At 39.3% G+C, this 24,552-nt stretch overlaps 1 protein-coding gene across 1 annotated transcript in view; it reads right to left on the bottom strand.

Annotated features, from left to right (window-relative positions):
* The window catches only part of GRK3 (G protein-coupled receptor kinase 3), a 737,240-nt gene that overhangs the window by 96,799 nt on the left and 615,889 nt on the right, over nt 1–24,552 (bottom strand). Inside the window, exons 11-12 of the mRNA XM_053702091.1 lie at nt 20,503–20,633; nt 3,394–3,488 (exon numbers count right to left, since the gene is read on the bottom strand). Coding sequence (XP_053558066.1) covers nt 3,394–3,488; nt 20,503–20,633 — 226 coding nt within the window. The remainder of the gene's footprint in view (nt 1–3,393; nt 3,489–20,502; nt 20,634–24,552) is intronic.

Genomic DNA, 24,552 nt, shown 5'->3' on the forward strand with positions numbered 1-24,552 from the left:
ATTTATATAAATGCATCTTACTTCTGTAATTGTCAAAAAAACTTCAATAAAAAATATAAAAAAAAAATAGTTGTGACATCTTCAGATTTCAAGGAATTGAACAGGTTAAACTAGGTGTTAGGGGGGGGGAGAAAGGTTTCTAGCTCTCAGTAAAAGAGGTATATTTTGGATATATACCATAAAAACTGGGTCACCGTTAGGGATCAATCTATTTCTAGATAGGAGCTAGGTCTTGCATTGAATTGATTCCTATGAATATTGTTATCTTTCTTTTTGAGATGTCTGACACATTCCTCTTATACACATGACTTTTAGTGGGCGTTCTATTTAGGCTAGAAGATTCTCATAATATTGGCATCCAATATTAATGGCTTGCATTTATCTTTTATACATGCTAATGGGATAGCCATATATGGATTAATTAATCTGGTTTATGTGCCGCCTACTTTTAAGATCTAACTTTTTTCATATATGTTTACCTACCTCCTACTTAGAAATATTATGAAATAGAGGTAAACAATAATGTTCCCCATTCAATATTTTATTTATTGTTTTTAAGTGTATCTTGGTTTATTGTAACAATGTCTGTATACAAATTTTTCCTTTTTATATGTGTGTGTGTATATATATATATATATATATATAAAATCTTAGCTAAAGTGGAGGTTAGAAATAGGTTAATTAATATGGATATCTTATCTGTACCGTGATTGGTCTAGATGAACACCTCCTTTTGTAATTTAATAGCTGTATGATACACCTGTTTTCCAGCTCTGATGAAGTGCCCTTGAGGCAGGAAACACATTAGCTGCAGAACCTGTCTGCTGTGCCCTTTTCGTTTTTAATCTGTTGTACTTAATAAATTAAACTTTGAAACTAGCGAATCTCTCCTGGCTAACTTGCACACTTAGACCGTTACATTGTTGCTTTACTACTGGTGCACAGGCCCTCACACCATATTTGCGTATGCCACTAAAAAAAAAGTAATAACTATAACTAGAAACATTTTTGCTAATGGAAATATATTGCAAAAAACGCTTCTATTTCGAATTGAAATGCACCTTTTCACATTTCAATTTTGATTTCTCTATCTCTTCAAATCTATAATCACAAATAATCACAAATAATAGAGCAAAGCAAAGTGTGCTGGGTTTTCATCTCCTAACTAAATGTACACTCAACCTGAAATAAATGCTATAATGATTTTTTTTTTCACTCTTAACTTGCTAAATTGTACTCTAAAATAGACACCCAATTAGTTCAACCAAAAGCCTGATTTCCACTTACGAGTATACACACCCCTCTAAACTCTAGCGAATTAGTCACTAAATGATATGGGAAAGTCAGCAATGGAGTTTTTATTCCTGTAGAAGTCTGAGGATGAATCACGTTCAATGGCTCATAATTATTGTTACTATTTAGATGCAACAGAACTAGTTACAATGCAGGTCATTTGGAAATCACGCTCTTTATTAATGCTTCATTCTAGCTGTAATTAGAAAGCAAATTTATAGTGATCTCTTGTGAAGGTCATGTTCCAGAAACAGAAATTAGTTTTGTGTTAAACTGCATTATGTATTAATCATTAAAACGTGCAAATTACCTGCTTGGTACCTACACAGATGTATTTTTTTTTTTTTTAAATGGCAATAATGAAAAACACAAAAAAATCTTGCAGAAAAACTGATGATGATGGGGTAGTGAGAGTTATATAGAGTGTGTGGAGGTGAATTTCTAGCATATGTTTGTTTGTTGAGCAGATTTAGGGATTCGGAAGAGAAAGCTCTTCTGTACATAGAAGATTAATTCAACTTACTAAAACAAGGATGAGGGAATAAGAATGTTTTGGGGAACTTTGACAAAAACACCACAGAATACTTCCCGAAACTGATAGCTGTATTCAATTTAGTGAGAGGACAAATTAGTTGGTTAAACACTATAGTGGTATAAACCATTTCATGTAAAATAAATATACCATGAATGAAAATATAGGGACACTAAAAAAAAACATTAAACTTTCATAATTCAATCAGAACATATAGCTTTAAATGTACTTCTTATATCTAATCTTCTTTGTTCTTATAGTATCCTTCATCAAAAAGCATAGCTAGGTAGGAGCAGCAATGCACATATATACACCTCATAATTCTCACCCAATGTGTTCAGCTAGCTCTTAGAAGAGCATTGCTGTGCTCTACACTAAGGATACCAAGAGAATGAAGCAAATCTTTATAGCAGAAGTAAATGGGAAGGTTTGTTGTTTAAAAATGGTAATTCTGAAGCATGCCCCTTTAAGGCATCAATTCCAGTCCACTAAGCTTGATTTAAAATTCCCTGTTTAAAAAGTATACATTCCATATCTGCAGCTTTTGCCCGCCCTCCGGCAAACTTTGAAAAAGAAGAGAACGACAACGACTGAACCAAAAGAAGAAATGCAGCTCACCTCATTCCCAGTTTGAGTCAGCCAATCTTCTGAGCAATAAGAATAAATGCAAATGCGCTATTGGCTGATCTAGAGGAAGACACTGAACCACCGAACACAAGAGAAGTAATACTAAGTCTCTGTGCCCCTGTGAAACTGAGCAGCCAATGGTGAGCACCTTCCTTCCTTTTACTATAGCACTGCTAAACTCCTCTATGTTTTTATTTTACAAAGGAGTTAAACCCTTAGTTAACATATGCTCTGGAGCAGTAAAAAACACTGCCCCTCCTGAGCTGTTCACTGTCAGTACACAAATAAGCAGTAGTACATGTGCAGAAACGCCAATCCTTGCCCATGTCCATAAAGGGGCTTTAGCTCCAGCGAAAAAGTCCACACACACATCCCTAAAACACAACTGCAACAACCTTTGTAATATAACGTTATATAATAACATTTTTTTAAATGCTGCTAAAGCTTAGCATAGTCTGTAATTTAAGTTCATGCACTGATCTTGGCATATGAATTAATTTAAGGTAAAATGCCTCAGCCTAGTTTATACTAACACTACAAAGTGTAATGTTGTAACCTAGGCGCTCATATGTTTAAAAGCCTACAAGAAAAATTAGGTGATTAAGTAAGACGATTACATTGTTTAATGTCCCTTTAAACGAGGGAAATATATTGTGGGTTCCCATTCAAAACAGACATTAACCTTCAATACACATTTTCTATATCCTAAGTTATAGCATTATTATTTTAATACATTCCATATTGTTTTACAAAATTGTAATGTATCCATTAAGCTATACATTTAAAATAGCTTTAAAAAAATAAAAATTATATATATATATATATATATATATAAATAACAAAAAAGTTTTTGACAAGCTCATAAGGCTTGGTACTTTACACAGTACATCAATATTTCATAACTATCTGGTTACACTCAATAAATATTAGAAAATACTTACACGCTAGCATGTGGCTTCTTTTTGGAGAAATCACATGCAAGGCCCAGATCTGATATCCTTACATGTCCATGTTCATCCAATAGAATATTTGCTGGCTGCAAACAATGTATAGATAATTAATAACAAATCAATACATTTGGATACTTTACATGTGATATTTAGCTATACCCTCTTTTCACTGTGACAATTATCAGTATCAGTCTTTGACACTTTTTATTATCGTGATATACTGACTCCATGAATCTGCATTGAGGCATTGTGAAAACAAGCAGAAGAAGCAATAGAGTACCCTTTGCTATGGTCTGAGTACCCCAAAGGCTAGATGTACCCTAGGTTCAGTAACTAGACTAGAGCTATACCTGCATCTGTTTGTTGCATTTCAAACGAGAAAACCATCTCTTGCCTCTAGGTGGTCTTATTTTATATGCCTGTTTCTTCCTCATATTTGTTCTCATTTGTACTAAAAAGCTAAGTATCAGACTTTAAGAGTTTTGATTGAAGAGAACATAAAAGTCAATGGAGAGAGTAATACCGAAAAGCAAGAAACTTATGTGCTATAGAAAATAATATAAAAAAAAATACCATTGGGTATACAAAACTTCTACAATTTGTATTTTTAAAACAGAAAGTACCTGAAGTTTAGGGACAATACGCGAGGCATTAATAAATATAGGAAAAGTAGTAAAGACCCTATTTTAAAAAAGATTCAGTAGGAAATTGATACGCCTCTATAATATCGGTTTGCATCAGGGTGGATAAAATAAATTATTTTGTTTAAAAAAAAAATATTTTATTGTACAACAATATTGTAAAGGGACATTCCGGTCGAAATGTAACTGCTCTTAGATGAAATCCGTTTTTTAAATAGAAACATTTGCAATATACATGTATTGGCAAAAACATAATTTATGCTTACCAGATAAATTCCTTTCCTTCCTGGCAGGGAGAGTCCACAACATCATTCCTTACTGTTGGGAAATACAACACCTGGCCACCAGGAGGAGGCAAAGACACCCCAGCCAAAGGCTTAAATATCCCTCCCACTTGCCTTATCCCCTAGTCATTCTGCCGAGGGAACAAGGAAAAGTAGGAGAAACATCAGGGTATAAAGGTGCCAAAAGAAATAATATAAAAAGGGAGCTGACCAACAAAAATAAAAATTACGGGCGGGGTCGTGGACGCTCCCTGCCAGGAATTTATCCGGTAAGCATAAATTATGTTTTCCTTCCATAAGGCATGGATAATCCACAACTTCATTCCTTACTGTTGGGAAAACTATACCCATGCTCCAGAGGACACTGAAGGAATAATGAGAGGGAACAAAAAGGAGGCAGACCCTATTCTGAGGGCACCACAGCCTACATGACTTTTCTCCCGAAAGCTGCTTCAGCCGAAGCAAACACATCAAACTTGTAAAATGTTAAAAAAGTGTGTTAGGAGGACCAGGCGCCTTACAAATCTAATCCATAGAGGCTTCATTCTTAAAAGCCCAGGAGGAAGCCACTGCTCTAGTGGAATGAGCTGTTATCCTCTCAGGAGGCTGTCACCCCACTGTCTCATAATCTAAGTGGATGACACTCCTCAACCAGAAAGATAGGGAAGTCGTAGTAGCCTTCTGCCCCTTATGCTTCCCGGTATAGATGACAAACAAAGAGGAAGATTGTCTGAATTCCTTAGTAGTCTGAAGATAGAACTTCAAGGCACAAATCACATCTAGATTGTGAAGCAAGTGTTCCTTCGCTGAAGAAGGATTAGGACACAAGAAAGGAACAAGGATTAGGACACAAGAAAGGAACAATGATTTCTTGATAAATGTTATGATCCTACACCACCTTAGGGAACATTCCAACATAACAATTTAATGTCAACAGTATGCATAGGCTGAAATGGAGCCTGTTGAAAAACACTAAGAACAAGATTGAAGCTCCAAGGCGGAGCCCCAGATCTAAACACATGTCTGACCCTAGTCAAAGCCTTAACAAAGGACTGCACATCCGGAAGCTCAGCCAATCTCTGTGCAGTAACACCGACAGGTCCGATATCGGTCCCTTCAGGGAACTAGCAAATAGACCCTTTTCCAGTCCTTCCTGGAGAAAAGATAAAATTCTGGCAACCTTAACCTTATGCCAGGAAAAGCCACACTCTTCACACCAGTACAAGGAAGTCCTCCACACTTTATGGTAGATACGATGAGTAACTGGCTTACGAGCTTGAACCAAAGTGTCGATAACACTCTCAGAAAATCCTCTCTTGGCTAAGACTAAGGGTTCAATCTCCATGCAGTCAGCCTCAGGGAATCTAGAGTTTGATAAACAAAGGGACCCTGTATCAGCAGATCTCTGTGACAAGGTAATCTCCACTCAGGAGATGAGGACATCCCAAGATCCGCAAACCACGCCCTTCACGACCACGATGGAGCAATCAGAATCACTGATACTTGCTCCTGCTTGATGCGAGCCACCACACGAGGGAGAAGCGTTAATGGAGGAAAAAGATATATTAATCTGAACCTTCATGGTACTGATAGGGCATCTATCAGTTCTGCCTTAGGATACTTTAACCTCAACCCGTACCTGGGTAGATTAATATTGAGGTGGAATGCCATGAAATCTATCTCAGGCGTCCCCCACTAGCTGCATATCTCTGCAAACACCTTGGGTGGAGAGACCATTCCCCTGGGTGAAAGGATTGCCTGCTGAGGAAGTCCGCTGGCTAGTTGTCCATACCCAGAATGTGGATCGCTGACAGCATACATCTGTGAGTCACCGCCCACTCTAGTATCTGAGATACTTCTCTCATTGCTAAGGGACTTCTCGTTCCCGCCTGATGGTTGATGTAGGCAACCGAGGATATATTGTCTGATTGGAATCTGATAAACTGGGACGAACCCAGAAGGGGCCAAGCCTTCAAAACATTGAAGATTGCCCGGAGTTCCAATATACTGATAGGAAGGGAGGAGGACTCCTGAATCCACAGCCCTTTTGCCTTCTTGGCACCCCAAATGGCTCCCCAGCCGGAAAGGCTTGCGTCCATAGTCACAATCTCCCAGGACGGTCTCAAGAAGCAAGTGCCTTGGGGCAGATCTGGACAGAGCCACCAAGAGAGCGAGTCTCTCAACAGGTTGTCCAGTACAATCTTTTGAGACAGATCTGAATAGTTGCCGTTCCATTGTCTCAGCATGCATAGTTGTAAGGGTCTGATCACCTCCATACACTGGGCCACTGAGGGTCTCAAGGAGGCCTGGAGGGCAAGACATGCAGTAGTTAGCTTGAAATGTCTCTGATCTGTGAGACATATTCTCATGGAGTCTATTATTGTCCCCAGGAAATTCACCCTTGTACTTGGAGTAAGAGAACTCTTTTTCAAGTTTATCTTCCATCCATGTGATCGAAGAAGATTAAGAAGGGACTCAGAGTGTTCTTCCTCTAGAGAAAAAGATGGTTCCTGTACCAAAATATCGTCCAGGTAAAGCGCTACTGCAATACCTTGTGTTCTGGCAACGGATAGAAGAGCCCCCAGAACCTTCGTAAATATCCTTGGAGCAGTAGCTAGGCCGAATGGAAGAGCTATGAACTGGAAGTGCTGGTCCAGAAGGGCAAACCTCAGGAAATGAAAATGTTCCCTGTGCATCGGAACATGAAGGTATGCATCCTTCAGGTCTACGGTGGTCATAAACTGTCCTTCCTGAACCAGAGGAAGGATTGACCGTATTGTCACCATCTTGAAAGAGGGAACGCTCAGAAACTTGTTTTGGCACTTTAAGTCCAGAATTGTACGAAAAGTTCCCTCCTTTTTTGGAACCACGAAAAGGTTTGAATAAAACTCCAAAACCTCTTTCTGCTGTAGGTACCGGGACAATTACCCCTAGAGAGGAGAGATCCCGTACGCAACCTAAAAGGTAGTCCTCTTTTCTGGTCTTGTAGACAGTCTGGAGAGTAAGAATCAGCCCCTGGGTGGATGAGATTTGAATCCTATCCGGTATCCCTGAGATACAACCTCCAGGACCCAAGGATCCAGTACATCCTGGAACCAAGCATCTTAAAAAAGAGACAGTCTACCCCCTACTTGATCTGATCCTGGATCGGGGGCTGCCCCTTCATGGCGGGCTTCTTGGTCTGTTTGGACTTATTCCAGGACTGAGCCGGCTTCCAAGTACTCTTGGGCTGCTCAGACTTGGATGAGGATTGCTGTCGTTTGTCAGAATAAAAGGAATGGAAATTAGACAATTGCCGTCCCTTAGGCCTATTCTTCTTATCCTGCAGTAGGAAGGCACCTTTCCCTCCGATAACCATAGAAATAATGGAGTCCAGCCCTGGACCGAATAAAATCTTCCCTTTGAAAGGAAGAGAAAGGAGTCCGGATTAAGAAGACCAAGACTTCAACCAGAGAGCCCTGCGGGCTAGAACCGCAAAGCCAGAAGCCTTTGCATTTAGGCAAATAATCTGCATATACGCGTCACAGATGAAGGAGTTCGCAATTCTCAGAGCTTTAATTCTCTCCTGAATATCCTCGAGGGGAGTCTACACATCAATGAGCTCCGACAGAGTGTAAAACCAGTAGGTAGCTGCTCCAGCAACCGTGGCTACAGCTGCCGCCAGTTGAAATAAAAATCCTGTAAGTTGAAACATCTTCCTCAGAAAAGTTTCCGTTTTCTTGTCCATAGGCTCTCTAAAAGAATAACTATCCTCCAGAGGGATAGTAGTACGCTTAGCCAGCGTAGAAATAGTGCAATCCACCTTAGGGATGGAGCCCCACAAATCTAACAGAGTCAGGGACTGGGAATAATTTTTTAAAAGTAGAGGAGGGGAAAAAAGAAGTTCCTATTCTTTCCCATTCGTTACTAATAATGTTCGCCATCTTAACTGGCACAAGAAAAGCCAGAGGGACCTTCCTGTCTTCATAAACCATGTCTAATTTAGGGATCTTAGGTTCCTCAGGGAGTTGAGCCTCTGGAACCTCTAGCGTAGATAAAAAATGCAGATGCTCAATTTTAAATCTAAAGGAGGGTTCCTCCGCTGAAGGAGGTTCAGAAACTGAAGTCTCCGACTCAGAAAGTTCACCCTCTGAAGTTATAGAGGTTAACTCATTCTCGTATAGCAGGGACATAGCAGCTAAATCCGACAAATATTTAGATGACTCTAGGCCAGGAGAACTATGTTTAACCTTTCTCTTGCGTTTACTAGATCGAGGTAAGGCACTCAAGGCTGCAGATACCGACGATTGTAAAGTCTGCAGGAAAAAATCCCCCTGCAGATGGAGGATTAGTTGAGCCACAGGGAACAGCATGTTGAGCGGGTAGTGTAGAAAGGGTAGTAATCTCCCGGGACACAGATTTCTGAGAGGTAGATGGCTCAGAGGGGCTAATAGTGCTATGAGTATAAGCAGGCTTGTCTCCCTTCTTAGACTTTAGAACAGTGCTTAGGCAAATGGAACAAAATTGAGTAGACGGGAAAACCACGGCCTCCTCACAATATAAACAAGAATTATTAATCAGTACAGAAGAAGCGGAACCTTCTAATGTAGTATCAGAGTCATCCATAGCTAATGATCAGAAGGGATATATATCCACAGGAGGACAGACAAAAAAAAAAAAACGCTTTTATTAAAAAATTGGCACCTTCATAATCCCCATGGCTGGGGCACTCACCACCACCTTGATGCGTAGAACAGGACTTCCTCTGCTATGAAAAAGGCGCTAAGCTATTAAGAGCTGCGCAACACTCAAAAACGAAAGTGAAACCTGTTTGCCCAAAAAACTCTCACATTAAAGCAGTTATAAATAACCCCTAGCTGTTCAAATAATCTCCCTGAAGGAGATATTAACCCTTGATCCTATCGAGGCATAAAGGAGCCACACTGTGACCCTGTATAGCAAAAGTGAATATATAAAAACGGTCCTACCCTCCAGGATCCATGCTGTGGAACAGGCACAGCCTCTCAAGTGTGACAGTCTTGCAGCGACGCTCTGACATGGACTTGAGTGTGTAACAGCAAGCAGTGAAACTCTTCAACACTGATTGCTCAGGAGCTGACAGTCTGGATGGGTTCGCAGTAAAACTTTCCCTGCATCTCCAGACTCTAACTTTCATCAATACTCTCACTGAGAGGTTGAAATGATTACTTAAAACTCCAGTCCTTTCTTGAATGGAACATACCCATTACAGGACTATTCAAATCTTCTGCCACTTCTCTGCCACTTCCTATAGTGACAAAAGGCAAAGAATGACTGGTGGAAAGGGGAAGTGGGAGGGATATTTAAGCCTTTGACTGGGGTGTCTGCCTCATCCTGGTGGCCAGGTGTTGTATTTCCCAACAGTAAGGAATGAGGTTGTAGACTCTCCCTGCCTTATGGAAGGAAAATACTTCTGGTAAAAGTTATCAAATTTTGAGTTGAGTTTTGAGCATGTGAAACATAGTCAGATATTCCAGCATTTTAAATACTGCAGCTACTCAGAGTGTCAGTGGGCTTGTATTATCTCATCAACTAACATATTGAATCATTACCAGATGCTACAAGCACCTTAGGCACTATGAGCAAGTGCTGTGTTTAAAATGCGGGTGCACGGTGCATACTTGAATACAATTTTGAAACAGCTATGGCTTTTATTAAAAGCATATTTGCTCATACATGTACATTGCAAAAATGCTTCTATTCAAAATTTAAATGCATCAATCGGGATTTCAATTTTGGCCGGAATGTCTATTTAAGTAATTTACACATTACATGTCATGATACAGCTACAACCTAAAGGTAGTTTAATAAAAAATTTAATATTTTTGTATATATAGTAACATCAGAGAGATAGTACAGTACTGTAATCAGAAATGAAATATATGTTGTTTTAAATAAACAAACATCAAAATATAGACTAGGGTTATACTAGAACAAAAAAAAAAAAAAACATAATTTATGCTTACCTGATAAATTTATTTCTCTTGTAGTGTATCCAGTCCACGGATCATCCATTACTTGTGGGATATTCTCCTTCCCAACAGGAAGTTGCAAGAGGATCACCCACATCAGAGCTGCTATATAGCTCCTCCCCTCACTGCCATATCCAGTCATTCGACCGAAACAAGACGAGAAAGGAGAAACCATAGGGTGCAGTGGTGACTGTAGTTTAATTAAAATTTAAACCTGCCTTAAAAGGACAGGGCGGGCCGTGGACTGGATACACTACAAGAGAAATAAATTTATCAGGTAAGCATAAATTATGTTTTCTCTTGTTAAGTGTATCCAGTCCACGGATCATCCATTACTTGTGGGATACCAATACCAAAGCTAAAGTACACGGATGATGGGAGGGACAAGGCAGGAACTTAAACGGAAGGAACCACTGCCTGTAGAACCTTTCTCCCAAAAACAGCCTCCGAAGAAGCAAAAGTGTAAAATTTGTAAAATTCTGAAAAGGTGTGAAGGGAAGACCAAGTCGCAGCCTTGCAAATCTGTTCAACAGAGGCCTCATTTTTAAAGGCCCAGCTGGAAGCCACAGCTCTAGTAGAATGAGCTGTAATCGTTTCAGGGGGCTGCTGTCCAGCAGTCTCATAGGCTAAGCGTATTATGCTCCGAAGCCAAAAGGAGAAAGAGGTTGTCGAAGCTTTTTGACCTCTCCTCTGTCCAGAGTAAACGACAAACAGGGCAGATGTTTGACGAAAATCTTTAGTAGCCTGTAAGTAAAACTTCAAGGCACGGACTACGTCCAGATTATGCAAAAGACGTTCCTTCTTTGAAGAAGGATTAGGACACAATGATGGAACAACAATCTCTTGATTGATATTCCTGTTAGAAACCACCTTAGGTAAAAACCCAGGTTTGGTACGCAGAACTACCTTGTCTGAATGAAAAATCAGATAAGGAGAATCACAATGTAAGGCAGATAACTCAGAGACTCTTCGAGCCGAGGAAATAGCCATCAAAAACAGAACTTTCCAAGATAAAAGTTTAATATCAATGGAATGAAGGGGTTCAAACGGAACTCCCTGAAGAACTTTAAGAACCAAGTTTAAGCTCCACGGGGGAGCAACAGTTTTAAACACAGGCTTAATCCTAACCAAAGCCTGACAAAATGCCTGGACGTCTGGAAATTCTGCCAGACGCTTGTGCAAAAGAATAGACAGAGCAGAGATCTGTCCTTTTAAAGAACTAGCTGGTAAGCCTTTGTCCAAACCCTCTTGGAGAAAGGACAATATCCTAGGAATCCTAACCTTACTCCATGAGTAACTCTTGGATTCACACCAATAAAGATATTTACGCCATATCTTATGGTAGATTTTCCTGGTGACAGGCTTCCGAGCCTGTATTAAGGTATCAATGACTGACTCGGAGAAGCCACGCCTTGATAGAATCAAGCGTTCAATCTCCATGCAGTCAGTCTCAGAGAAATTAGATTTGGATGATTGAAAGGACCTTGTATTAGAAGGTCCTGCCTCAGAGGCAGAGTCCATGGTGGAAGAGATGACATGTCCACTAGGTCTGCATACCAGGTCCTTCGTGGCCACGCAGGCACTATCAGAATCACTGATGCTCTCTCCTGTTTGATTTTGGCAATCAGTCAAGGGAGCAGAGGAAACGGTGGAAACACATAGGCCAGGTTGAAGAACCAAGGAGCTGCTAGAGCATCTATCAGCGTTGCTCCCGGGTCCCTGGACCTGGATCCGTAACAAGGAAGCTTGGCGTTCTGGCGAGACGCCATGAGATCCAGTTCTGGTTTGCCCCAACGATGGACCAGTTGAGCAAACACCTCCGGATGGAGTTCCCACTCCCCCGGATGAAAAGTCTGACGACTTAGAAAATCCGCCTTCCAGTTCTCTACGCCTGGGATGTGGATCGCTGACAGGTGGCAAGAGTGAGACTCTGCCCAGCGAATTATCTTTGAGACTTCTAACATCGCTAGGGAACTCCTGGTTCCCCCTTGATGGTTGATGTAAGCCACAGTCGTGATGTTGTCCGACTGAAATCTGATGAACCTCAGTGTTGCTAACTGAGGCCAAGCTAGAAGAGCATTGAATATTGCTCTTAACTCCAGAATATTTATTGGGAGGAGTTTCTCCTCCTGAGTCCACGATCCCTGAGCCTTCAGGGAGTTCCAGACTGCGCCCCAACCTAGAAGGCAGGCATCTGTTGTTACAATCGTCCAATCTGGTCTGCGAAAGGTCATACCCTTTGACAGATGGACCCGAGAAAGCCACCAGAGAAGAGAATCTCTGGTCTCTTGATCCAGATTTAGTAGAGGGGACAGTTCTGAGTAATCCCCATTCCACTGACTTAGCATGCATAATTGCAGCGGTCTGAGATGCAGGTGCGCAAATGGCACTATGTCCATTGCCGCTACCATTAAGCCGATTACTTCCATGCACTGAGCCACTGACGGGCGTGGAATGGAATGAAGGACACGGCAAGCATTTAGAAGTTTTGATAACCTGGACTCCGTCAGGTAAATTTTTATCTCTACAGAATCTATCAGAGTCCCTAGGAAGGAGACTCTTGTGAGTGGTGATAGAGAACTCTTTTCCACGTTCACTTTCCACCCATGCGACCTCTGAAATGCCAGAACTATCTCTGTATGAGACTTGGCAATTTGAAAGCTTGACGCCTGTATCAGGATGTCGTCTAGATACGGAGCCACCGCTATGCCTCGCGGTCTTAGAACCACCAGAAGTGAGCCCAGAACCTTTGTAAAAATTCTCGGGGCAGTGGCCAAACCGAAGGGAAGAGCTACAAATTGGTAATGCCTGTCTAGAAAGGCAAACCTTAGGAACCGATGATGATCTTTGTGAATTGGTATGTGAAGGTAGGCATCCTTTAAGTCCACTGTGGTCATGTACTGACCCTCTTGGATCATGGGTAGGATGGTGCGAATAGTTTCCATTTTGAATGATGGAACTCTGAGGAATTTAGATCCAAGATTGGTCCGAAGGTTCCCTCTTTCTTGGGAACCACAAACAGATCTGAATAAAATCCCTGTCCTTGTTCCGTCCGCGGAACTGGATGGATCACTCCCATTACTAGGAGGTCTTGCACACAGCTTAGGAATGCCTCTTTCTTTATCTGGTTTGCTGATAACCTTGAAAGATGAAATCTCCCTTGTGGAGGAGAAGCTTTGAAGTCCAGAAGATATCCCTGAGATATGATCTCCAACGCCCAGGGATCCTGAAGATCTCTTGCCCACGCCTGGGCGAAGAGAGAAAGTCTGCCCCCCACTAGATCCGTTTCCGGATAGGGGGCCGTTCCTTCATGCTGTTTTGGGGGCAGCAGCAGGCTTTCTGGCCTGCTTGCCCTTGTTCCAGGACTGGTTAGGTTTCCAGGCCTGTCTGGAATGAGCAACTGTTCCCTCTTGTTTTGAAGCGGAGGAAGTTGATGCTGCTCCTGCCTTGAAATTTCGAAAGGCACGAAAATTAGACTGTTTGGCCTTTGATTTGGCCCTGTCCTGAGGAAGGGTATGTCAGCAATAATTTCAGCAATAATTTCCTTCAAGCCAGGCCCGAAAAAGGAATGTTGAGTAATTTAGACTTTGAAGTCACGTCAGCTGACCAGGATTTAAGCCATAGCGCCCTACGCGCCTGGATGGCGAATCCGGAATTCTTAGCCGTTAGTTTAGTCAAATGAACAATGACATCAGAAACAAATGAGTTAGCTAGCTTAAGCGTTCTAAGCTTGTCAATAATTTCATTCAATGGAGCTGTCTGGATGGCCTCTTCCAGGGCCTCTAACCAGAATGCCGCCGCAGCAGTGACAGGCGCAATGCATGCAAGGGGCTGTAAAATAAAACCTTGTTGAATAAACATTTTCTTAAGGTAACCCTCCAATTTTTTATCTATTGGATCTGAAAAAGCACAACTGTCCTCAACCGGGATAGTGGTACGCTTTGCTAAAGTAGAAACTGCTCCCTCCACCTTAGGGACCGTCTGCCATAAGTCCCGTGTAGTGGCGTCTATTGGAAACATTTTTCTAAATATAGGAGGTGGGGAAAAGGGCACACCGGGTCTATCCCACTCCTTGCTAATAATTTCTGTAAGCCTTTTAGGTTTCGGAAAAACGTCAGTACACACCGGCACCACATAGTATCTATCCAGCTTACACAATTTCTCTGGAATTGCAACTGTGTTACAGTCATTCAGAGCAGCCAATACCTCCCCAAGCAATACACAGAGGTTCTCAAGCTTAAATTTAAAATTAGAAATCTCTGAATCAGGTTTCCCCGAGTCAGAGATGTCACCCACAGACTGAAGCTCTCCGTCCTCATGTTCTGCATACTGTGACGCAGTATCAGGCATGGCTCTAACAGCATTTGCGCGCTCTGTATCTCTCCTAACCCCAGAGCTATCGCGCTTGCTTCTTAATTCATTCAATCTAGATAATACCTCTGACAGGGTATTATTCATGATTGCAGCCATGTCCTGCAAGGTAATCGCTATGGGCGTCCCTGATGTAATTGGCGCCATATTAGCGTGCGTCCCCTGAGCGGAAGGCGAAGGGTCTGACACGTGGGGAGAGTTAGTCGGCATAACTTACCCCTCGTCAGAATCTTCTGGTGATATTTCTTTTATAGTTAAAGACCGATCTTTACTGTTTAAGGTGAAATCAATACATTTAGTACACATTCTCCTATGGGGCTCCACCATGGCTTTCAAACATAATGAACAAGTAGGTTCCTCTGTGTCAGACATGTTTAAACAGACTATCAATGAGACTAGCAAGCTTGGAAAACACTTTAAAACAAGTTTACAAGCAATATAAAAAAAACGTTACTGCGCCTTTAAGAAACACAAATTTTCCCAAATTTTGAAATAACAGTGAAAAAATGCAGTTACACTAACGAAATTTTTACAGTGTATGTAATAAGTTAGCAGAGCATTGCACCCACTTGCAAATGGATGATTAACCCCTTAATACCAAAAACGGAATAACAAATGGCAAAAACGTTTTTTAAACAGTCACAACAACTGCCACAGCTCTACTGTGGCTTTTTACCTCCCTCAATACGACTTTTGAAGCCTTTTGAGCCCTTCAGAGAAGTCCTGGATCATGCAGGAAGAAGCTGGATGTCTGTGTCTGTAATTTTTGCTGTGCAAAAAAACGCCAAAATAGGCCCCTCCCACTCATATTACAACAGTGGGAAGCCTCAGGGAACTGTTTCTAGGCAAAATTCAAGCCAGCCATGTGGAAAAAAACTAGGCCCCAATAAGTTTTATCACCAAACATATGTAAAAAACGATTAAACATGCCAGCAAACGTTTTAAAATGCACCTTTATAAGAGTATGTATCTCTATTAATAAGCCTGATACCAGTCGCTATCACTGCATTTAAGGCTTTACTTACATTACTTCGGTATCAGCAGCATTTTCTAGCAAATTCCATCCCTAGAAAAATATTTTAACTGCACATACCTTATTACAGGAAAACCTGCACGCTATTCCCCCTCTGAAGCTACCTCACTCCTCAGAATATGTGAGAACAGCAAAGGATCTTAGTTACTTCTGCTAAGATCATAGAAAATGCAGGCAGATTCTTCTTCTAAATACTGCCTGAGATAAACAGTACACTCCGGTACCATTTAAAAATAACAAACTTTTGATTGAAGAAATAAACTAAGTATAAAACACCACAGTCCTCTTACGACCTCTATCTTAGTTGAGAGTTGCAAGAGAATGACTGGATATGGCAGTGAGGGGAGGAGCTATATAGCAGCTCTGCTGTGGGTGATCCTCTTGCAACTTCCTGTTGGGAAGGAGAATATCCCACAAGTAATGGATGATCCGTGGACTGGATACACTTAACAAAAGAAAAGACCATTATCAATAATTTTATTTTTAAAAAATATTAATTTAAAAGTGTATACATGTGAATTTTCGACTAAATAAGGATTTCGGAATTTTGGATTTGAGGATTTATACCTGTATATTTATTATGTCACTGTAGAGAAGTTCACATGGAGAAAAAAAAAATCCCTCATAATAGCATTTTTTTTATTTGGGGTTAAAAAAAAGCAGATAGAAAACATAAACTAACATGTGGTGTCACGAAACCCTAGAAAAACATGGTTAATTTAACATAATGAGAATCAAAGAAAACACATTGTCTACAGAGGAGAAACAGAAGGAGCATTGAATGGCACAGACTTAGAATGACGTTAACTTTGGGAGCATACGGTTTCATTGAACAGTTGACAGACTCTGAGATTTATCCTCTGGAATGCCTTGAGGGAGCATTGGCCTTCACACTGGCATCATAAACAGTGGTTTGATTTTAAGAAGTTCAGACATATTGTTACAAGTGCAATGCAAACCTATGCTGCACAGCTGGTGAGACATCCGTAAAAAGAGCAGGAGTCAGAGGACAGGACAAGAGGAAATAATGTGTTTGTTATGCTTTTAGGAATGACCAACTAAAAGCCTCTTTGTAACAGGGATTTTCTCTGATACTGGCTTTTTCATGGTTAATGGTTATTTTTAGATTTCTAACCTGGTCTTGCTGAAGTAGCTGATACATTAAAGGGACACTGAACCCAACAAATTTATTTTGTGATTCAGAAAGAGCATGAAATTTTAAGCAACTTTCTAATTTACTCCTATAATCAAATTTTCTTCATTCTCTTGGTATTTTATTTGAAATGCAAGAATGTAAGTTTAGATGCCGGCCCATTTTTGGTGAACAACCTGGGTTGTTCTTGCTGATTGGTGGATAAATTCATCCAGAGTACTGAACCAAAAAAAAAAGTTTAGATGCCTTTTTCAAATAAAGATAGCAAGAGAATGAAGAAAATGTGATAATAGGAGTAAATTAGAAAGTTGCTTAAAATTGCATGCTCTATGTGAATCACAAAAGAAAAAAATTGGACTAGAATATGAAAAGCAATGCAATGCAAGTAATGCATTATCTATCATTCATTACATTGCAGGAAGTGTTAAAAAGTGCATATAAATATGCTTTCAATGCATGGACAACAAAGCCAAACATAGCCCTTAGTTCCAAATTGTTTTTCATGACTAGGAGTATACTCCCCCTCCTGTAAAGTTGCTCTTTGCCAAGGGGTTGCTTCTGGCAGTAACGCTAATGCACACTAGCACTACTGGTGTGACAAAGTGTGGAGTGAGCATGATCAGTACCATCAGAAAGATACCCTTGACAACAATCAAATTTACAGATCTTGGAGCATGCTAATATTCAGAGAAACTGCTTGGGTGATACTGCCTCTGATCTACTATTACCCATAACATTGTAACATTGTGGGGGTTTGAAAGCTAAAGAACCTCTTTCTATGAAGAACACTGCACATCTTCATTCTTTGACCACCTCTAATGGAGGCAAAGTAAAGACTGAGGTATGAGTGAAGTGGTAGAGGTTTTTATAGAGTTCCTGGGGTTTGGGAATATTTGCCTCCTCCTAGTGAAGTAATTCCCATGAGAAAAGGATTGTGGACTTTCACCACCTGTATGAAAGAAAGATACCCTTGACAACAATCAATTTTACAGTTCTGGAAGCATGCTAATATTCAGAGAAACTACTTAGGTGATACTGCCTCAGATTGACTATTATCCATAACATTGTGGAGTTTGAAAGCTGAATCAATTGTAAGTAGAATGTACCAAAATGTGCTCATAAAAGCAAATTTAACACTAAATACATTTCATGCACCCCTTGCAATTCTGTGTTGCCATTTTAGAACCTAGGTTACACTACAGCGTAAAGGGACACTGAACCCAAATTTTTTCTTTCATGATTCAGATAGAGCATGCATTTGTAAGCAACTTTCTAATTTACTTCTATTATCAATTTTTCTTCGTTCTCTTGCTATCTTTATTTGAAAAATAAGGAATCTATGCTAAGGAGCCAGCAAATTGTTGGTTCAGAACCATGGACAGCAATTTTTTATTGGTGCTGTCCAATCAGCAAGGACAACCCAGGTTGTTCACCAAAAATGGGCCGGCATCTAAACGTACATTCTTGCTTTTCAAATAAAAATACCAAGAGAATGAAGAAATTTTGACATGTGCAAACACACCAGCACTGGAATGCAGTGATAGCAAGGTTTAGTATAGTGGTACTATGACTAGATGGAGGTGGGGTGTAACTTCAATACCATGGTTATAAAATGCATTTAGTATTTAATGACCCTTTAAAATTTCACTATTCAGTCTGATAGCACTGCTTTCCTTTATTATAGTCCCTTTAAATTACCCAATCACCTGCACTAATGCTGTGACATATAACATTATATTAGACATGTACATTTTTTTTTTTTTTTACTTGTTCTACAACGAATGCTGAAAATGCCCTCCAGCAGCTGAATTCAGTTTTCTGTGTGCAAGTGCAACACATTAAGTTCTGGATTTGCACAGATCTTTGTGTGCTGCACTTTCACAAGAAGAAATCCGGCTCCAAAATGAGCCAAATGCAGCTGCTTGCGGCTATATTCAGAATTTATTGTACAACGAAAAAAACTAATGCACATGTCAACATTATATGTACGTGAAACACAACATTTTTCTTTCATGAATCAGATAGAACATTCAATTTGAAACAACTCTGTAATTTACTTTATTATCAAATTTTCTTAATTCATTTGGTATCTTTTGTTAAAAAGCACAGAGATGAGCTCAGGTGCGTGTATGTGTCTGGAGCAGTATATGGTAGCAGTTTCACAAAAGCAACTTAGTGCTCCAGACACCAACCTAGGTTATCTCTTCAACAAAGAATACCATGAAAATGAAAGTTTGATAATAGAAGCAAACCAGAGACTTTTTTTTAATAAATTATATGCTCTGTCTGAGTCACAGACGTTTTCTAGGTTTAATATCTTAAAGGGACATTAAACACTAAATGCATGCTAGATAGAATGATACATTCAAAGAAAAGATTAGTCCATGACTAACATGTAGATGTATTTTTTAAAGTTTCATTAGTTGTTTAAAAAGTGACAAAATAAGTGTAAAGTTTTAGTGTCTATAAAACACTGGGAGCTGCCATGTTGTAACTTGTGTTACCTTCTCTGCTGTGGCCAATTAGAGACAGTTATAAATAGGTCACTAGAGTGTGCAGCCAATGGTTGTGCTGGATTTAACAGTGTTCTGCACTTCCATTTCTAACAGGAACTGAAATGCTCACAATTTAAGAATGGAATTACAGGCAAAGAGGACAAAATAAATAATGAAAGTATATTGCAGAGCTGTTTTATATATACAATTTATCATTTTATATTACCATCTCAAAGTGTTTAATGTCCCTTTAACTGTGAATACTTATGGTAATCATATCATCTGTGTCATCAATGATTATGTTTGCAGTTGTTTGAAATCTGCTATTGGCTGAATAATATAAACACAGAACATATCCTCATGCTCATTACTAAACCTGCTACATAGTGTGCAAGTATACGGTCTCTAGTTACTATATTCCTCAGTGATGGGTAACTTACTTCAAAGCTACTTTTAATTATCCTTATAAAAAGTTCTGCATATTGTCTTACATATAAGATTACAGGCAGGGCCCTCAACTTCATTTTTTTCTTCCATATGTCATGTATTCTACCTCATTGCAGCTAATTAAAGAGAAATACAAGTATCTAATGTGTTAGAACACTTTATTATTACACTATTGCTTGCATGTAACAATGTGCTTATAGCAGAAGTTATTTAAAAAAAAAGTCTCCTAAAATTGAAAGCTCTACCTGACCCGAAAAGTTTAATTTTGACTTTCATGTGCCTTTAAAGTGAAAGTAAATCCTAGCGTTTTACAAATGCTAGGACTGACTTTTAAAACAAATAAAGATACTTCATGTAGAAAGCTCCTTTATTTGGCTTGGCGCCCATGGGAGCCGGATTTACCTCATGGCTATTGGCTAAGAGGCAAAAACGTCACCTCTTAGCAAAAAAAATTTTTTAGCCATGGGCTACTGTAGCAGCTAAAAACAGCGATCGATTGAAACAAATAAAGGAGCTTTCTACATGAACTATGTTATACTTCATGAGTGAAAGTCCACTTTATTTGTTTCAAAAGTCAATCCTAGCGTTTGTAAAACGCTAGGACTTACTTTCACTTTAAGTTGTTTTGTAACAATATCATTCAGGATTTTGAATGAGGAATGTTGATTAGTGATACAATTCTGTACCTTCAAGTCTCGATAAACAACAAAACGATTGTGCATGTGCTCCAGACCCAGGATAATTTCAGCAGCATAAAACCTCATCTCCTTCTCTGAAAACACTCCATGTTGTGAGAGGTGATAGTGCAAGTCCCCACCTGAAATAAATATAATGAAAATGATTAATCAAATCTGATCTGTCCCCAGGCCCACACACATTTCATTTTACCATCTCATTACCCAAGTTGGATTTAAATTGTCAGAAAAAAGTATTGCATTTTTATGCCATCAATTCACTGAGAACTGGAACTGATGACAATTTGTATAAAAAGGAACATCTAATCACAACCCAACCTGTTCTTGTTTTAGAAGGAACCAATGCAATGATCAAGAAATGGGTATTAATTGTGAAAGTGCAAAGTTACACACATGAGCATAATAGAAGTACTATAAACCCAACAATGACCTAATACAGCCTGCAAGCTCACATGACAAGATACAACCAATCAAATAGAATGATAGGTGTGCAGACAGCGCCTACACAGATAGACAAAAGCTCCCAAAAAGAGATCCCAGAAAAACTCAAAGATTAATTAATACTTTTAGTGCAAAAAAGGGAGTACTAGGAAGGCTAAAGTATCACTCTATAAAATTAACACTCTATATTAAAATGTAAACATTTAATTTGAAATAGATAAAAAACAATAGGGTATCCTATATAGGTCAAAAATCGACCAGTTACTACAAATCATATATATAAAAACATATAGACAGTAAGCAATATATACTTATAAATTAACAGTGTTATCGAAGTCTCTGGGAGAGAACATGTATAGAGCAAAAGTCCAAGACCTCTATGATGATGTCCAATGTCTTAAAGTCTTATAGTCTCAACATAAATAGTGTCCAAAAGATCCGAAAAAATCCAAAAAAGGAGTCCTCAGATTTTTTTTTGAAAATAACAATAATATATATATATATATATATATATATATATATATAAAATCCTATCTTCATGAACTCCCTCATTAAGCCTTAGCACATAAGTTGCCCGGGTGTCTCCTCTGCACACATTCAGTAAATTTCCAAGAATGAGGGCACTCACTTAACTTGAATATGAAAGAACAAACTTTTATTTCTTTATTTCAACATGTATTTGTCAGTCAACGTTTCAGCTATACACTTAAGCCTTTTTCAAGACAATCTGAATACAATGAATCTGTACTCTGCGTCTGAAAACGCCATTCTGTGACTGTATGACACAGAATGGAGTTTTAAGATGCGAAGTACAGATTCATTGTATTCAGATTGTCTTGAAAAAGGCTTAAGTGTATAGCAGAAATGTTGACTGACAAATACATGTTGAAATAAAGAAAAAAAAGTTTGTTCTTTCATATTCAAGTCCTGTGAGTGCCCTCCTTCTTGGAAATTTACTATATATATATATATATATATATATATATATATATATATATATATATATATATATATATATATATATATATATATATATATAAAACATAATTTATGTAAGAACTTACCTAGTAAATTAATTTATTTCATATTGGCAAGAGTCCATGAGCTAGTGACGTATGGGATATACAATCCTACCAGAAGGGGCAAAGTTTCCCAAACCTCAAAATGCCTATAAATACACCCCTCACCACACCCACAATTAAGTTTAACGAATAGCCAAGTAGTGGGGTGATAAAGAAAGGAGTAAAAAGCATCAACAAAGGAATTTGGAAATAATTGAGCTTTATACAAAAAAAATCATAACCACCAAAAAAAGGGTGGGCCTCATGGACTCTTGCCAATATGAAAGAAACGAATTTATCAGGTAAGTTCTTACATAAATTAGGTTTTCTTTCATGTAATTGGGAAGAGTCCATGAGCTAGTGACGTATGGGATATCAAATACCCAAGATGTGGAACTCCACGCAAGAGTCACTACAGAGAGGGAGGGATAAAAATAAAATACAGCCATTTTCCGCTGAAAAAATAATCCACAACCCAAAGTATAAGGTTATTCTTTAGTGATAAGAAAAACTTAAAACATAAGCAGAAGAATCAAACTGAAACAGCTGCCTGAAGAACTTTTCTACCAAAAACTGCTTCTGAAGAAGCAAATACATCAAAACGGTAGAATTTTGTAAATGTATGCAAAGAAGACCAAGATGCTGCTTTGCAAATCTGATCAACAGAAGCTTCATTCTTAAAAGCCCATGAAGTGGAGACTGACCTAGTAGAATGAGCTGTAATTCTCTGAGGCGGGATCTTACCCGACTCCAAATAAGCTTGACGAATCAAAAGCTTTAACCAAGAAGCCAAGGAAATAGCAGAAGCTTTCTGACCTTTCCTAGGACCAGAAAATAAAACGAATAGACTAGAAGTCTTTCTGAAATCTTTAGTAGCTTCAACATAATATTTCAAAGCTCTTACCACATCCAAAGAATGTAAGGATCTTTCCAAAGAATTATTTGGATTAGGACACAAGGAAGGGACAACAATTTCTCTACTAATGTTGTTAGAATTCACAACCTTAGGTAAAAATTGAAAAGAAATCCGCAAAACCGCCTTATCTTGATGAAAAATCAGAAAAGGAAATTCACTAGAAAGAGCAGATAGCTCAGAAACTCATCTAGCAGAAGAGATAGCCAAAAGAAGCAACACTTTCCAAGAAAGTAGTTTAATGTCCAAAGAATGCATAGGCTCAAATGGAGGAGCCTGTAACGCTTTCAAAACCAAATTGAGACTCCAAGGAGAAGAAATTGATTTAATGACAGGCTTAATTCGAACTAAAGCCTGTACAAAACAGTGAATATCAGCAAGTTTAGCAATCTTTCTGTGGAATAAAACTGAAAGAGCAGAGATTTGTCCCTTCAAGGAACTTGTAGACAAACCTTTATCCAAACCATCCTGAAGAAACTGTAAAATTCTAGGAATTCTAAAAGAATGCCAAGAACATTTATAAGAAGAACACCATGAAATCTAAGTCTTCCAAACTCGATAGTAAATCTTCCTGGAAACAGATTTACGAGCTTGTAACATAGTATTAATCACTGAGTCAGAGAAACCTCTATGACTTAGTACTAAGCGTTCAATTTCCATCAATTTTGAGATCCTGATCCGCATACCAAAACCTGTGTGGCCATGCTGGAGCCACCAGCAACACAAATGATTGTTCCATGATGATTTTGTAAATCACTCTTGGAAGAAGAACTAGAGGCGGGAAGATGCAAGCAGGATAATAATTCCATGGAATGGTCAGCGCATCCACTGCTTCCGCCTGAACATCCCTGGACCTGGACAGGTATCTGGGAAGTTTCTTGTTTAGGTGAGAGGCCATCAGATCTATATCTGGAAGACCCCACACATCTGAACAAACTGATAAAACACATCTGGATGGAGAGACCACTCCCCTGGATGTAAAGTCTGATGACTGAGATAATCCGATTCCCAAGTGTCTACACCTGGGATATGCACCGCAGAGATTAGACAGGAGCTGGATTCTGCCCAAGCAAGTATCCGAGATACTTCTTTCATGGCCTGCGGACTGTGAGTCCCACCTTGATGATTGACATATGCCACAGTTGTGATATTGTCTGTCTGGAAGCAAATGAACGGTTCTCTCTTCAATAGAGGCCAAAACTGAAGAGCTCTGAAAATTGCAGTTCTAAAATATTGATTGGTAATCTCGCCTCTTGAGATTTCCAAACCCCTTGAGCAGACAGAGATCCCCAAACAGCTCCCCAACCCGAAAGACTTGCATCTTTAATTATCACAGTCCAGGTTGGTCGAACAAAAGAAGCCCCTTGAACTAAAAGTTGGTGATTTAACCACCATATCAGAGAGCGTCGTACATTGGGATTTAAGGATATTAATTGTGATATCTTTGTATAATCCCTGCACCATTGATTTAACATACAAAGCTGGAGAGGTCTCATGTGAAAACGAGCAAAAGGAATCGCGTCCGATGCTGCAGTCATGAGGCCTAAAACTTCCATGCACATAGCCACTGAAGGGAATGACAGACTGAAGGTGCAGACAAGCTGCAACCAATTTCAAGCGTCTCTT

Source organism: Bombina bombina, chromosome 2 (genome assembly GCF_027579735.1).
Source record: "Bombina bombina isolate aBomBom1 chromosome 2, aBomBom1.pri, whole genome shotgun sequence".
Taxonomy (NCBI): Eukaryota; Metazoa; Chordata; class Amphibia; order Anura; family Bombinatoridae; genus Bombina; species Bombina bombina.